Source organism: Adiantum capillus-veneris, chromosome 7 (assembly GCF_014529385.1).
Source record: "Adiantum capillus-veneris isolate H3 chromosome 7, ASM1452938v2, whole genome shotgun sequence".
In the NCBI taxonomy this organism is placed as follows: Eukaryota; Viridiplantae; Streptophyta; class Polypodiopsida; order Polypodiales; family Pteridaceae; genus Adiantum; species Adiantum capillus-veneris.
Window position 1 is genome coordinate 44512164 of NC_140937.1, and position 16317 is coordinate 44528480.

Consider the following 16317-nt stretch of genomic DNA (forward strand, 5'->3'; position numbering starts at 1 on the left):
GCTTAGAAAGTTAAATCATAGTTGGAGGTTTACCAGTAGGTTAGGGCAACAGGTACCAACCCAAGTGAACAGCTTGAAGGATACATCCTAGATGTAGACATACTCAAGGAACGACTCACCAAGGTGGTTCCTTTTGAAGACCTTGGTGACCCAACGGACATCCAAGTCAAAGGGAAAACGCCAAAGTCTGCTATTATGATGTAGATGACAAGATCAAGATAATGAACGAAACCAAGTCACTACAAGATACATCAATGTGGATCTCAAATAAGTTGACACCGCTACAACTAAAGAATAGAGCCACAGAGTTGGACAAAGTCAGAGAAGCAAGGAAAGAATGGAAATGGGCAGTCTACAGAGGAGGAAAAGCTATCATTAGAAATTTCAAGAGTCCACCACCCGCCTCAAAGACATGGACCTAACACTTGTAGCATCCAGCCATTTTAAGCACATGCTGATCTATATGTGATATTTCTCTCTCATGAGTCGTGAGAGTTTTGAGGTTAAAGAGCACATGCACCTTTTATTTTTCTAATATACCTGAAGTGGATTGTAACCAAAGGTGTATCCCATTTGTCCCATATGTCGACTTCGAACTCTAGTGGATGTTAATAGACACTCACTCTCTCTCTCTCTCTCTCTCTCTCTCTCTCTCTCTCATGTCACACACGCGTGTATGGCATGCCTTTTCTAGACCCGTTTCCGTTTCCCAATACCCTACGTTTTTGTCGCTTGGTTGTCAACCGTTTCTTGGTAACTATGAATGAAGGGCTGAAAACGCGGATCTCGATGACGGCGATGATGGCCAAAGCACTTGATGTCGGCAAGGGAATTTCCGAGGGGAGGCTTGATGGGCTACCGAAGTACTGGACCGCAACGAGAAACTTGCGAGAGCAAATGCGAGCCACTTTATGGCGAGGGAGAGGGCTGAATCCTGAAAAAGCTGAGGCTGATCTGCTGTTGGAGCTAGCGCAAGGGCTGATCTTGCGTTTTGACACTAAAACGCTAGGGCTCATGGCTGCTGCTGAAAACGCTGGCTGCTTTGGGAGCAAAATGCTAAGGTTGATGTGCTCCTCCACTTAGCGCTAGACAATCAGAGATAAAACGCTAGACTCTTGGCTCCCTTTATAGGTGAGATTTGCAGGTTATAACTCAACTAAGGGCTAGGTAGGGTAAATCCTCTGTCAAATTCCTACAAGTAAATCATAAAATGATTTAATTTATAAGTTTTTAACCAGGGCTAAGTTTCAAGTGAAACTCTCGCACATCTGCTCATCCGGGAATCCGACTGATGCAAGGCGGGGAATGGCTCGTCAGATTCCTCTAGCCTAATACTAAATGCACGTCATGCTAGATGCCCACCATAGTGTTACAACATCTATCAAAACACGTGTACAAACCATTTCTGCAAGAGGGTTCCAAAACTGGAAAACCTATCTAATCGACTCGTCCACACATGCGGGTCTTGCAAACATGCTCACAAAATTGCCAGTACTAATCCTCTTAGGATTCTAGACACTCCTATCTAGGAAGAAATGGAAAATTGGCTCTAGAGGTCGATGAAGCATTGCCACGCGGCACATAGAGCCATGTGCATGCGACATATAAACAGTACAAGGGATGTCCAAAAGCAAAGCCCCAAAAGCATGTGCTCCCAAAATCCCACCAGTAAAACAACAAAATCTGCCAGCGCAAATTATGGAAATCAATACAGCCTGCCACGTGGCAAAACATGAAACTTCCATAGAGTCCTATCACGTCAGCATTCACAGTGCGACTTACAGGATTCCTCTAGAGATCAAGCTTCTTTGGTTTTTAGGGTTTTAGGCCACTCGGCCTGTGCTCCGCAAGTTGGGTGGAACACGTTGGTACTCCCCACGTTGGGTGGAGCTAGGATTTTAAAATCCCTTATTCTTTTCAAGTTTAGGCCCCTCGGCCATTCCTTCTGGGTTCAAAGCTTCCCCTATACTTTGGGTTCAGTTTCTCTTGTTCTCTCGGTCATTTCTTTTCAATTGGGCACGCCACATCATCACTTTGCGACATTCCGCCCTCTTGAAAGAATCGTAATCACCCTCTATTACTCCTGCAAAACAGCCATAACACAAAAAACTTTCTTCGGTAGACACGGACTCTATGTACTCATGCACCAGACGCCGCCAATCCAGCACCTCTACAAAGACATCAGTCACTCATCAATCACATTTCTACCGAGTGTCTCAGATACAAATATGATCATTGTAACCTATTTAGCAATCACATACAAACCGCACTGATCTTTTCACGCATGTCTTGATCTACTAAACCAATCGTATTCATATCCTTTCTTTTCACATTTCAATCAAGAAAACCATGCCCATGACCATCCCCACAAGACAGTACAACCACATAGCTTGCAATTCACAAAATCGGACAATTAGTTCACACTCAACACTGTGTTTCAATCATTCGTTCTTGCCATCTCATTCCGCCCAAAACTCTTGATGCACCTAGATCACTATGTAGCCATCTCATCCTTCTTGAACTCTTGATGTACTCACAACAGTATCCATTTATCTAATCCAAATAGACATCTTGATGCACTAGAATCTCATTCAATTCACATTATTTTCATTCACTTAGCAATCACATCCAGCTCTCGCTGACCTCTAACAGATGTCTAGATGCACTACGTTCAAATCATTTATCAAACAAAATGTTGCAGACATTTCATCTTTCTCTACATGTCTCTAACAATACACACACGAAAGAGCACATGTTTTCAGTTCAATAAAGGACATTTCCAATTCATTGCACATATATTCATAAAGCCATCCTGCAAAATATTGTCAACCCGCCCATCAGTATCCCTAAAATCTCAAAGAGAAATTAGTGACTATTCAATCTAAGCAATCTGTGACAAAGGTGTGGAGTGGCTCCCCTCTTGTGCAATCCGCACCGCACCAGATTCAACCTACTGACTTATAGCTAACTTTTGGTACAGACACTGCTAATAACCCAAAAGCTTCAAAGTGCAGCTCTCTCAGAAGAGAATTTGAGATGTTCTCCTCCTCCATCCACTTTGCATTGAGGGCCAAAAGTACCCTTGACCAAATTATCCGGTGGACCTAGCTTACCTTTCTCTTTTTCTTGTGTCCTGTGACTTGTTGGTCGTTGACCTTCCCTACCATCGGCACTTCAATCTTAATCGTCTGAATCTTTAAGGGACCATCAGCTGATTCCCCTGCTTCGTAGGAAACTGCAAATGTACTATCAACTAATTCCCTTTCTTGTCCAGAATCCTCTGATGAACTTGCGTTTGGTTCCCTTCCGTCGTCGGAACCCGTGGATCTCAGATGCATTATCATCTGATCCCCTTTCTTCTCTGGAATCCTCTAATGAACTTCCATTTGGTTCCCCTGATCCATCCTCGTCATTAGAAGACTCTTGCCCTGCTGAGGTGGACACTAACCTGTCAGTGGGATAAGTCAAAGAGCCAGCATGCATTCCAAATCCTTGCTTGGCTTGTCCCATGGGTCTCTGCATGGAGTCAGACTTCTCTTGTTGCAAAAAATACTGTCGAATCTCTTTTGGCAAACCACAATATAACCGCTCAATTTGGTCCCTCAAAGTGATCCTTCGAAACAAAGACACTGGCAAATAAATATCCCAAAACATCTAGTAGTAGTCATCCAATGAAATTTCTTAGTCATTCTCAAATGATGCCAAGCCGTGTTGACATCTTCTTCATATTCTTCTGATATTCAAGTTGACGTGAAAATTTCTTGTACTTTATCCACGTCATAGGTGCTTCTCTGAGTAACAACAAAATAGACTACCATGTATGTGCATTTCCTTCCAAATAAGATGCCGCCCTTCGCACCTTGGAGCGTTTTGAGAACCAACCTCCCAAGAAGGCGACATCAAACTGCTGTATAAACTCAAGGGCTCGATGGCATCCAGGTGGCCTCAAAACATGTCAAACCTGACAACCTGACCGCCTTCCTTAAACGCGTTGGTCTTCTTGCTCATCTGTTCACTGTCAAAAGAGAACGAGCTTTCCTCCCCTAAACTACTAGACGGCCTTCCATGGACTTTTTTAGAAACCTGCTTTTCTTGCTTTTCCTCCGCTTCTTCCACCTTTTCTCATCCTCATTGGAACTAGGCGAACTATCGAAACTCTCTAAAGACGAAGAAAAATCTGGGCATCCTCAAAACGAACACGCTTCTTGGACTAGCCTCCGAATAAGGGCAGCCCACCGTATGGGCCTAGAGCAACACACACCTGCAAGAGCTGGACACAAGGCACTTGCAAGAGGAGGCTAGACAAAGGGGAGTGAGATTGCAAGGTGAGAGAGAGAGAGAGAGAGAGAGAGAGAGAAATGAAATGAAATGTTATAATTAACGTCTTCAAAAGGCCAAAGTGACCTATGAGACCAGAAAGTTACAATGTGGTGTATCTAATACAAAGTCAGATTAACAAAATAAATTAAACTAGGATAACAAAATACAAATACTGCGGGACCCTAAGCTAAGCATTACAATGTGAAGACAATATGGGAGGGGAGAGAGAGAGAGAGAGAGAGAGAGAGAGAGAGAGAGAGAGGGAGAGAGAGAGAGAGAGAGAAATGAAATGAAATGAAATGTTATATTAACGTCTTCAAAAGGCCATAGTGACCTATGAGACCAGAAAGTTACAAGATGGTGGATCTGATACAAAGTCAGAGTAACAAAATAACCTAACAACAGTACAAAACAAAGATATATACTATGGGATCTTAGATTGGTCGATGTGAGCTAAGCAAAAAACTAAGCAAAAATGGGCGGTTTGTTGGGATAGCTGAATCACAAGAGATCTAGCATCGGTCGTTGGCGAATCTCATCAATTTCCTCCATGGTTAGTAGTCTGACCGGGCGTCGTGCATGCCTGGCCAGCGTGCTCCAAATCTTCTGACGTAGCCTCCGTCGATGCTGTGTAGTCCCTCGCAATCGTGGGCCCCTGGATTTGCCCAGTTCAATCGCTCGGTCGATCAGTGTGCCTCTGGTGTGAGACGAGGGGGAGCTCTGCTGTGGGAGTGGCTCTTGCGGCTGTCCCATGTCTGCTCTGAAGAAGTCTGTGATCCGTCTTTGAGACTGGCTAGCCTCGCCATTCATCAGGCTATCTCTGTGTCTGCGCAGCTCTAGCAAGAACAAACCTAGGCATCTCTGATCTTCGTATCCCATTACTCTTGAGAGTGGTCCAAAACCCCCTCTGAACAAGCAATGGAAGCTGCCTCGTATCTCGTAGTAGAAGGGGCAGCGGCATATATAATGCAGCTCTGTCTCAGGTTCCATGTCACACAAGGGGCATGTCCTGGGCTCTGCCGGTACTCCGTTGTATCTCCCAGTCTCAATCCGCAGCTGGTGAGAAGATGTGCGTAATTGGCCAATAGCACATCGTATCCCATGAGACAAGTGGGTATCCATGTATTTGGGTCTCTTCACAAAACCATCTTCCGTAAGCTGGAGAAGGTGGTCTCTATAGAAACCAATCTTCGTGCCCAATTCCTGTGCTGGTTGTATCCATGTCTTCCTGGTGTCTAGCTGGGTCAGGTCTTGGCGGATGAGCTTGGTGATCTCTGACTGTGTAAGAGTGAGAGATGGTGCATCCAATGAGTACTGGAATGGTGGCAGCCTGTAACCATGATGTCATCTCCCATACCAGCATGTTGTATCTCCTTGTATGGCTAACTGTCGAGAGGACTCAAGTGCTATGCGAGCATATCTATCTCTAGGAAGTTCCCATGTGCGGTTTATGAAGGAGACTGATCTGGTGAGCGCCTCCACCACTAGTGGGGGGGGCGCTAGCTCTGCTCGAATAATGGCCCGTGGTACTGATGCCTTGGCTCTAATGAGCCGCGAGATCATAGAGACGAGAGGTTTCTCCATGTTCCCCCATCCGTCTGTGCGACCCGGCCTCCTGTGGTGATCCAATGAAGGTCCCCATATCTCAGCCCCATAGAGCAATGCTGAAGCCACCAGGGTGTCAAAGAGCCAGAGCTTCGTCCGGGGCTCCTGAAACTGAACATGCGAACACATCCTCTCCAATCTACCCAATGCTGTGTGGGCTCTAGTTAGTCTGGTCTCTGCTGCTCTTCTGAGTAAGAATGCAGGTCCGCTAAAAACAACTCCAGGGTAAGTGTAAGCGTCTGTGTACTCCACAATCTCCTGGCCGTATGTGAATGTAGGTGCTGACCTCCTGATCCACTGTGGGGTGGTATTAAACACCATAACCTTGGTTTTACCAAGGTTGACAGACAAACCACTTTCGTGGGCAAACGTATGCAAAGCATCCAATTGACGTTGCATTCCCTTTGGGGATTCGGAGATCAACACTATGTCATCAGCATATAACAAAAGTGGAATCCATGTCCCTGCCAACTGTGCACCTTTATCCCCATCGTTGTAAATGTAGTCAGAAACCTCATCCACATACATACCGAAAAGGGTAAGAGAGAGCGGGCAGCCCTGCTTCACCCCAATAGTGGAGTGAACCGGTGTAGAAAATCCCTCCGGGGTGCGTACATACCCTACTACTGATCTGTACAATGCCATGATCCCCCAAATGAGCTTTGTGGGTACTCCTATTTCCTGTAATCTGCGCATCAATCTAGCTCTGGGTACTGTGCCAAAAGCTTTGCGGAAGTCCACAAAGCTACAATAGATCCGTCTCCCATGAGATCTGCCTTCCTCGATGATGGCCCTGAGTGTCAAGATATGGTCAAGAGTAGAGAAGCCTCTCCTGAACCCTGCCTGCCCAATTGCACGCATTCCTTCCCTCTCTGCCCATCTACTCAGTTGTTGCTCAAGAATGGATGCATACAATCGTGCCAATGTGTGCCCAATCATAATGGTGCGGTAATTCCCAGGCTCCATGGGGTCTCCTGACTTGAAGATAGGTACGATCGTAGATAGGCTCCAAGTGTCCGATAGGCCCTCACACATGCCACGGTTAAACATAACTTCTAGAAGCTCTGCTAGTAGGTCTTTGGCATGCATGAAATGCTCAGCGAGCCATCATGATCGTATGCTCTCCCAGTCCTCATCCTGTCAATAGCTTTCTTCACCATCTAAGCAGTGAAAAAAACACGTGTGTGGGCATGGATCGGGGGGGTTGGGGAGGGGCGGTTGTCCAGGTACTGTGTACAAAGATGATGCGTATTGACCCCAGGTCTCTGTGGAGGAAATAGCGGGGGGGGGGGGGGGGGGGGGGGGGGGGGGGGGGGGGGGGGGACTGCTCATGAAAGAGCCTCCACGCCTCACGCGAGTCCTGACTCAAGAATAGCTGATATAGGTCCTGCTCGAGTCGAGCCAAAAAAGCCCTCTTCTTCCGTCGCACCAAGCGTCGGAAGTCAATCTGTGACTGTCTGTGAGTGACGTCCCCCAAAAGCACCTCCCTCCGAAGTCTGGCTCTAGTCTGGCGGCACTCCTCATCGTACCAGCTGTTCTGAGGCATGCTCCCTGATTGGCAGCTCTGCTCAGGCTGGGTGTGTGGGTATGCTTCTGTTGCTGCCTCATGTAATGTCTATGTCAGTATAGTAGTTAGCTCCTCCAGAGGTCGCCCCGAGTCCTCAGTGCATAGGCATCTGTATATCCCGTCCATGTATACAGAGTCCGTCTCCCGTGTGAATGTGTAGCAAGTAGGGCTGCTACCCGTGGCCTATGTGCTACACTGAACTGGAAGGAGATGGTCATCGACACCGGAGCATGATCCACTGCCACCCCGACCGGTCTGGGCCCAACTGTGAGATCCTGGATACTAGAGATGAGATTCGGTTGTGCCATGACATAGTCCACTGTGCTGGCTCCATGTCTGTGTGGGAAGCATGTAAAACCTCCCGCAGCAGGAAATCTCTGTAAGCCGTTCAAGATGGCCAATCCATGTGCAGTGCCCATGTCTATCAAGTGTCGCCCATACTCAGTATATTCCACATCGTGTGATAGTCTGGACAGGCCCGTCTCTACAACATCTAGCTCTCTTAGCGTCTCCTCTGAAGTATCATAAAACACTGCCTGGTGATGGGCAATCCTAGCATTGAAGTCCCCTAGGATGATAATGTCACCATCCCTAGAGAACTCCCATATGTCATCATCCAGAATAGAGAAAGGGGACTGTCCTTTGGGTGATGCATAAACTGATGTACTCGGGGGAAAGTAGCGAATAGCTAGGTAGAGATATCTGTCTGTCTCTGCTTTCAATCTCACCCACATGTACCTAGCCTGCTCATCCCTGCGGGCTATATGTATCAGTGGCTGCAGATCCTCTCTAAATAACACTGCCACTCCCCCCGAGCCCCGCCCTCTGTGCTCTGAGCATGTCTCTTGTCTGTAAGCCGTCTCCCACCTGTATCCACTGATGTGAGGCATGGATTGCCCAGGGGCCTAGTGTGTCTCAGGGTAAAAGATGATGTCTCTTCCGGTAAAGCTATCCTCAAAAGCACCCACATCAAGACGCATAGATCCATGACAGTTATAGACAGCCACTTTACCGTCATGTGGAGCGTCGCTCTAGTATTACCACTTTTCCATCTCAGTAAAAGGCAATCTTGCCTTTTCCCCTTGCCGCTCTAATCTCCGGCATTACTTCCTGCATATGAGCGATCTGCGAGAGGGTGAGATCATCCACGAGAAAGATGCCAGTCTCTTTAAGAGTTGGTCTTTTCTTCAAGGAGGACTTCTTCGCTTCCATGGAGGGAAAACGCAGGACGAGTGCTCTTTCTTTTGAGGTTTCTCCACTGCTTCCATTTTTCTTTATGTTGCCCACTCTCCATGCCCTTGTGTGTGTCGGCTCATGAACCCCCATCAAGGCTGTGAGTTCTTTTACTTCTTCGTCCACATTGCCTTTGTCTTTAAGACCGCAAATTCTCACATGTAAAGCGCGCACCCGTCTCCTTTGCTCCTCCTCTAGTGTCTGATTAATGATAGTGGGTGTGGACGTGGGCGTTATCTCCTTGCCTTTTCCTTTCTTGGCCACCTTGATCCATTTCTCGGCTTCATCCGCCTTCTGCTGAGTTTTGGTAAGAACATCCACCCAAGAAGTCGTCATTTCTTTGTGTTGCTCTTCTCCCTCTTTGATGGCCCGTACTTGCTCCTTGATCGTGTTGATTTCTTCGATTACTGAGGGTTGCAGTTCGCCGTCTTCCAGTGTGTTTCTTGATCGTGCTTCGGCAAGATCTTTCTTGAGTGACGCAATCTCTTCCTCTTGAGTCGTCACTCGGTCTTCCAGCGTACTTATCTTGCTCTCTTGGATCAACACGCGTCCTTCGAGCATGTTTATTGTGCCCAAGAGATTGCGGTTCATCTTGGTAATGATCTCCATCATTTCCTCTTTGCACTTTTGAATGGCATCCTCTAGGGGGTCGGCTTTATCGTTCAGCTTCCTCATGCTTGATCGCCGTCCGCCAAGGAGTCACTAAACGTACGTGTGCAGAGAGAGAGAGAGAGAGAGAGATTTGATTTGATTTGGTATTAACGTCCGCGGGGGGCCAGAAATGACACATGGGACCTCACAGTGATACATAATCTCCCCTCACGGGGGTGTATGGTGTGGTGTGTGTTATTCTCTTTTTCTGTTCCTATGAGTGTCTTTTGATGCTCAAGTATGCAGGTGAGGTATGTTCCGAGAGTTGTAGGGGAGGGGTTTGTCTTGGATAATAGGTCCGCAAAGGTAGAGCAACCGGTTAGAAGTGGTTGAAAATTAGCCCGGATGTGAGCGTATTCTGGGCATTCCAATGTCACATGTGCTTCATCTTTGGGAGCTTGCATTGTACATGATGTGCATATACGTTTAGAAGCATCAATTTTCAGCCAACCCTCTGTTTCTATTTTGAGCATATGTGACCTTGTGCGCACCAAAGAGATGGCTCTTCATGCCATGTGGGGCATGGGTGTTCGTATGTGGGCCTGGGCTTGCATTGGGTTTGTGCTATAGCCTTCCCAATACTTTGTGTTGGCATGCTTGCAATAGTATTCAAATTTCGAGCGGTGTTGCGTTGTCTTCCACTTGGTGTGGAGGCTATTTAGTAATGCAATTTCAAAATTCAGCATGTGTTCTCCCTCCTTGCCCTCCTCAATAAGCATGTCCACATATGTCTCTACATTCCATTTAGCGAACCATTTCTTAATGTCCTGTATGAGGCTCGATGACAGAAATTTTCTTTTTTTTGTCTTTTGCGGCGCACATCCCGTTTCCCATGCAATGCGGGGGATTTGAGTAGTAGGCATCGCTTTGACTTTCATGATATACGTGTACATTTTTTGCAATGCTTTCATTTCTAGTGGTCTCTTGCCTGTCTCCAAGAGTAGCACGGAGTATGGTGTCGTCTTTTTGACCCCAATGTGTTGATATAGAAACTTTTTCTGAATTTTTTCAATTTCATTCCATGTGTGGGCTGAAATGCTTGCTCCCCAGATTTCCACTCCGTAGAGGATGGCTTGCACTACGCATGTCTCAAAAATGGTCGCTTTTATCTCCCATCTTTTTATGCTCCTTTGTGTGCACATGTTTTCAAATTGATAGTACTTGGCATGGCCGATGTCAATTCTATTATGTGCGCATTGTCCCCAAGCATAGTTGCACGGGATGTCAATCCCCAAGTACTTGAAACTGTCGACTTTCTCAATTTGTTTCCCTTGATACATGAGGGGGGCGTGGATATCCATCTTACGAGTCTTTACAATCATGAACTTTGTTTTGTCTACATTGATTGATAGACCCACATTTTCACAAAAAGCATGTAACGCATCGACCAATTTCTGTAGAGCTGTAATGTCATGGGCGAAAAGAGGCACATCGTCTGCATAGATGAGCATGAGAAGTGTAAGCATCCCGATGGTTGGTTCATCCCCTTCTAGTTGAGGGAGGAAGCTTTCTATTTGATCAATGCACAATCCAAAAAGAGTAGGGGAGAGAGGGCATCCTTGTTTGACCCCCATGTTGCTCGAGAAAGCTTTGGACAGCCCTTCGTGCGTTTTTAGTTGACATATGACTCTGTCATAGAGACGTGCTACCGCACTCCTGAGATGCATCGATACTTTTATGCATTCCATCCTTTTCCATATACCCATTCTCGGGACTGTGTCAAAGGCTTTAGTGAAATCTACAAAGCAACAGTATAATGTTTTTCCCTTTAGCCGACTCTCTTCCATTAATACCCTGAGTGAAACAAGGTGATCAATGGTGCTATGTTTTGGTCGAAAACCTGCTTGTTCTTTTGCTCGTTTTCCATTTGTCTCTGCCCATGTGCTTATGCTTTGTTCTAAGATGCTTCCCAAAAGCTTTGCCATGCAAGATCCTACCATAATGGTACGGTAGTTGGTAGGCTGATTTACATCCCCTTTTTTGTAAAGTGCTTTGATCCAGTTCTTTTGCCAATCCTCGGGTGGTTGTATCTCATTGAGTCGTAGCAGATCGCCAACGTTTTGGGGTTCATAGCACTTTCTCTCTCTACCTCTCTCTAGCCTTTCTCTCATCGCAGAGTTTCTCCTCTCTCTAGTGTTTTACTACTAGCAGCATTCTCTCTCTCTCTCTCTCTCTCTCTCTCTCTCTCTCTCTCTCTCTCTCTCTCTCTCTCTCTCTCTCTCTCTCTCTCTCTCTCTCTCTCTCTAGCCATTGTTCAAGGGCTACGAAGTTGGGCTACTACTATATGGCAAGGATGGGCTGATTTTGTGCAAATGGGAAGATTCTACTTATGTTTGTTATTTCTTTTTATGCATGTGCAGTCATGTACATCCTGCATGATCTGCGAGAGTCTACCTAAACTCACCCTCGAGTCGATTGTAGCAGGTTTAAACTACATGACGGTGATGGCAGGTGCCAATCACATGTAGCAACACGTCTATGGTCAACACAATCATTGTATCCATGCAGGGTTTTACATGGTCCATCCAGTGCTGCAAAGAAAATGTGGCACCTTAACATATACATGCAGTGGTGCAAACCAAAAACTACGATACTCAAGCAAGAACCTCATTAAGAGTATAAGTTACCAATTTAAGAACTTTATTCCTTAGAAATAACGCTAATATCCATTCTACAAAAGTATGTATGGCTTGCTCTAGACAGCCAAAAATAACTTACCAAATAGTTCATCAAAACTGTATCACCTTCGGCAATCGACTGTGCAACATCCCACAAGCCCTTGTCAACAAGCTTGTGTAGCGAACTGCACACAAGGATATGAACTTGAACATTAGTAATCATTGAGGGCCAAGGTCGTCACTAAAGGATCCGTACAAAGCTTTCATACATCATTCTGCATATAATTACCTTTTCCTGTAAAGATAATATGCATCCGGAAATTCTGTCTCAAGCTTGTGCTGCTGTACTACCTTGTAAGCAACCTTGTACAAACCAGTCTCCGTGCAATGCTGAACTAAGAACTTCAGCATATCCTTACCAAGATGTGCAGCCCACTCTGTTGCCAGGATTGATTGACCATCATCAACTATTGTTGCAATCAAATCCTGATAATCGCAACTCTGCAGATTAAAATTCTTGATCAAAGACACAGCACCAGTATATAATCGCCTCTTTAACAGGTCCATAAGGTAGGATTCCACAAATTCTTTGGCAGCTTTCAACTGTCGCGTTTCCTCAATCTGTTCAGGACTCAGGATGTTTCCAATATCCTTGAGATCGAAATGAAAAGCCACAGGGAGTTTGACCACAATGCGTGATTCCATTCTCAATTTCCCCACCAATGCTTTGCAAAATAAAGATGCTGCCAACCTGCGAGCGACAGATGCATCTTTATCGGGCCAATTTAATTGGTCTGACTGGCAGAGAGCGGAGATCAGCAAGTGACTGAGGCCCTCATCATGAGGTGGTCCAACATGATGCAAAACTTCTAAACACTTCACAATGAAAGTAGCTGGACCAGGAGGTGGAGCACTAGGTAAAGCTTTAACCACTTGATTCCGAAGTGCTTGGAACTTGAGACCAGGCTTGCCTTTCCCTGCACAAAACAGAACTGACACCTAAATGCCAATATTTTCCATTTAAGTGAAAATTAAACTGCCACAGGCTCTTGCCTTGATAAAGTTGTGTATACCTCAAGTCCTCTTTGCAGTTCCACATTCACCACAAACATGCAAAGATTAAAACTATGAATTAAAGAAACTGCCCTTAGCTATGCACAACCATGGTAAGAATCGACAGACATTACGATATACTCTGATTTTTGGTTTTGCTTATCACACGTGAAGACCCTTGGTTGTGCAGGTTGGCAACTTGTTGAAGCACACGGCAGGGCTGGGTCTTAATTTATGATCAGCAGTGGTTTTTGGATCCATTTCCTTTCTGATCCATTGATCTCTTATTCCTCCGCTTCCATTGTGCACTCTTGATAGTATCAGAGTAGTTGGCACACTCTACAACAGTCCACACTCACGGTTTCCTTCACTTAGTATCAGCGCAGTGGGGCATTTGGCACACCTCTATATCAGCCCACACTTGCAATTTCTTTCACGCCATATCTGTATTTGTCTCGCCATTTTTTATTTTGGACGGCTGTTCCACCTGCTGCACCCCCCTGCCACTCCACTAAGGGAAAGGTCTTACCATTTAATCGTCACACATTACTTGATGTATATGTGAAATTTGGATGGCATAATAAAATCTGATTGTACCAGTAGGGGGTACCAGCTGGCGTTAATTCCGTAAAAAAGCGGAATCTCAATTGATGCCAAGCGATGCAGCGGATGATTTGACACACGAGGCAAGATTGTGAGGCCGCAATCGAGGCAGAGCTATGAGGGACACACGAACCTGCAGAGGGCGCAATCGCGGCAGAGGAGTCAAGGACAGATGAGCTGGCTGTTGTGGGGTCATTTGGAATTTTTTTCTGTGTGTGTGCGACGTTTCGTTGCAGCGAAACTGGACTGGTGGGTTGGCTAGGAGAGCCGCTTTATGTGTCTTCTCCAGGTTGCGCGTGTTCGAATCCTGAGTATAGCTTTTAGAGAGAGAGAGAGAGAGAGAAAAAGAAAGAAAGAAAGAAAGATTTTTAACGTCTATGTCAGGCCGAAATCGGCCTATGAGACAAATCAAATGTACATGGTGTGTATGTCATCCGTCTATCGGAAAGACAAATGAAACAAAACTGATACAAAACTGAACTGAATGTAGGTAGTGGGGTATCTGAGGAGGGATGGAGCTCTATCTCTAGGGGTATATGCATGTCTATATGCTCAAGGTAGTACAATCATGAGAATGCATCAAGCTATCTAGCTCCATCCTGTACTAATGGGGGGATGTAAGATGTGGTACATGGGCGGGTCTGGTGCCAAGGCTGCCCGGATGAAAGCTGTCGGGTCGGCCCTCATCTGGGCCACTCGCTCCTCAGTGGCACGGCGCTCCCGGGCTCGGATCTCCTCGATCTGTCGGTGGTGGGAGCGCGCGCCCCTGTAGCCTGTGACTCGTGGTCGTCGTCTAGCTCGGCTCACCTCCGCCTGTGGGAGTGTCACTCCCCTCTGAGTGTCTGGTGGGGGAGGGGCGGTAATCCTCTGAAAGAAGTCTGTGAGCTGCGACTGTCTCCCCTCTGTCTGTGTAGCTGTGTGTGGCTGTAGTAGTGTGTCCCGATGGCTCTGTATCTCTAGTAAGAACCATCCGAGCTGTCTCTGATCCCGAGAGTCCATGATCTCTCGGAGAGTGGGCTGTCCTCTGAATAGGGCCTCATACCTGCCTCTGATCTCAGTGTATGCTCTGCATCTACATACAAAGTGCTCCTCACTCTCCACCTCCTCTGTGCAGGCTCTGCAGACGCGCTCCTCCCTGGGGACACCAGTATGTCTCCCGATCTCAATCTCTAACCTGTGTGAAGCCACTCTCAGCTGACCAATCGCCACCCGTGAGCTATGTGGCATATATGTGTCCATGTAGCGTGGTCTCTGTATGAACCCCCAGACAATATGGTGAGAAACTGGTCTCTGTAATCTGACATCCTCGTCCCCAAGCCAGGTGACTCCCAGACTCTCCTAGTGTATAGCTGCCACAGATCCTGTCTCAGTACCAAGTTCCTCTCACTGCGAGAGAGAGAGAGAGTTCCGAATTCGAAGCTTGAAAAGCCTAGGAGCAGTGGAATCTAGAGGAATCTCATAATGAAACGAATATAATACAAACATTGCCAGTAGTAGTAGTAAGTAGAGAATCGGCTCACACTCACTTTGCATTAGTTCACATCAGCATGCAATTTATCAAAGTTTTAACTGACTTCACCGGGAGTTCACTCCACAATCAGTTCACATGGAATTTAATCCCTTAGGAGGTGTCATTTAGGCATGGAACCACCCACCCCTTGGGGTGGGGGTAGGGGCATCTTGTGACAAAAGGGAATGCATAAACAACAACAAAAGGAGACTTTACTTACTTCAAGCCACTATGAGAAAAAAAGAAATTGGAGAGACCACGAGAGGGATGCCAAGAAAAGAGAAAAAAAACATTTAACTTCTTTAGGAACATAAACAGCAAGGTGGGGCCCAATTTCCACTCTTCCATCCTAAACCTTTCCAACAATATTAGAAAGGTACACAATTTGCATTCTTCTTCTAAGAATCCCCTAAGAGAAAAGGTCGCTTTCTTATTTATGTCTAACTATAATGAGCTCAGTTTTCTGATTGAGGAAGGCCATAGTTTCCTTGTTGGGTAGACTCATACATCTTATAGTATACTCGGGATAAATTGCACTGGCACAAGCATAGGTGGATGAACTTTTATATACCTCCATAAGTTCGGAATAGTTTGAATTCACGAATTATAAGAGGGAATAAAACACTCATAAAACTATAAAAGCAAGGGACACAAGAAAAGAAAAGAAAAGACAAAAACAAAAACAAACTAACTAAATCACTTTGTTTGCTACGAAACAAAACTAGATAAAACAAAACATTATTAACTTAAAAAAGTTCTAAGAAAAGGCATGCGTAAAATAAGTTGACGCAACTTACTTGGCTTAAAATAAGTACTCAACTTTATGCAAAAAAGGATAAGACATCTTAAAAACGTAATCCGAAAAATCAAACTTCACACGACAACTTCTAAAGGAACACATTCTTAAGTCCTCGGGTTAGCTAAATACGAAAACGAAAAATGAAATACTACTACAAACCTACGAAGAGCAAAGATCCAAACTTGACAATATGTGACCTCAACTTCGCTACTTGTCCAAACAGGAAAAATAAGATTATCACCTTTATCATACATAGCTTGGACAACAGCTATGACATCCCTACTCACGTCGTCAGTGTCCAAGAGTAGGTGCAGGTTTGTACATAGGTCATTCATGCTTTGAACGTACTCTACAAAAC

At 45.7% G+C, this 16317-nt stretch overlaps 1 protein-coding gene across 6 annotated transcripts in view; it reads right to left on the reverse strand.

Moving 5' to 3' along the window:
* Positions 1 to 16317, reverse strand: part of LOC147453769 (Polynucleotidyl transferase, ribonuclease H-like superfamily protein) — a 138891-nt gene that overhangs the window by 114424 nt on the left and 8150 nt on the right. For 5 of the 6 annotated variants that reach the window (XM_086515862.1, XM_086515859.1, XM_086515863.1 and 2 more), the window contains exons 2-3: positions 12284 to 12971; positions 12095 to 12179 (exon numbers count right to left, since the gene is read on the reverse strand). In XM_086515862.1, the coding sequence (XP_086371988.1) occupies positions 12095 to 12179; positions 12284 to 12971 (773 nt within the window). The remainder of the gene's footprint in view (positions 1 to 12094; positions 12180 to 12283; positions 12972 to 16317) is intronic. The other variant, XM_086515861.1, reaches the window with a different exon arrangement.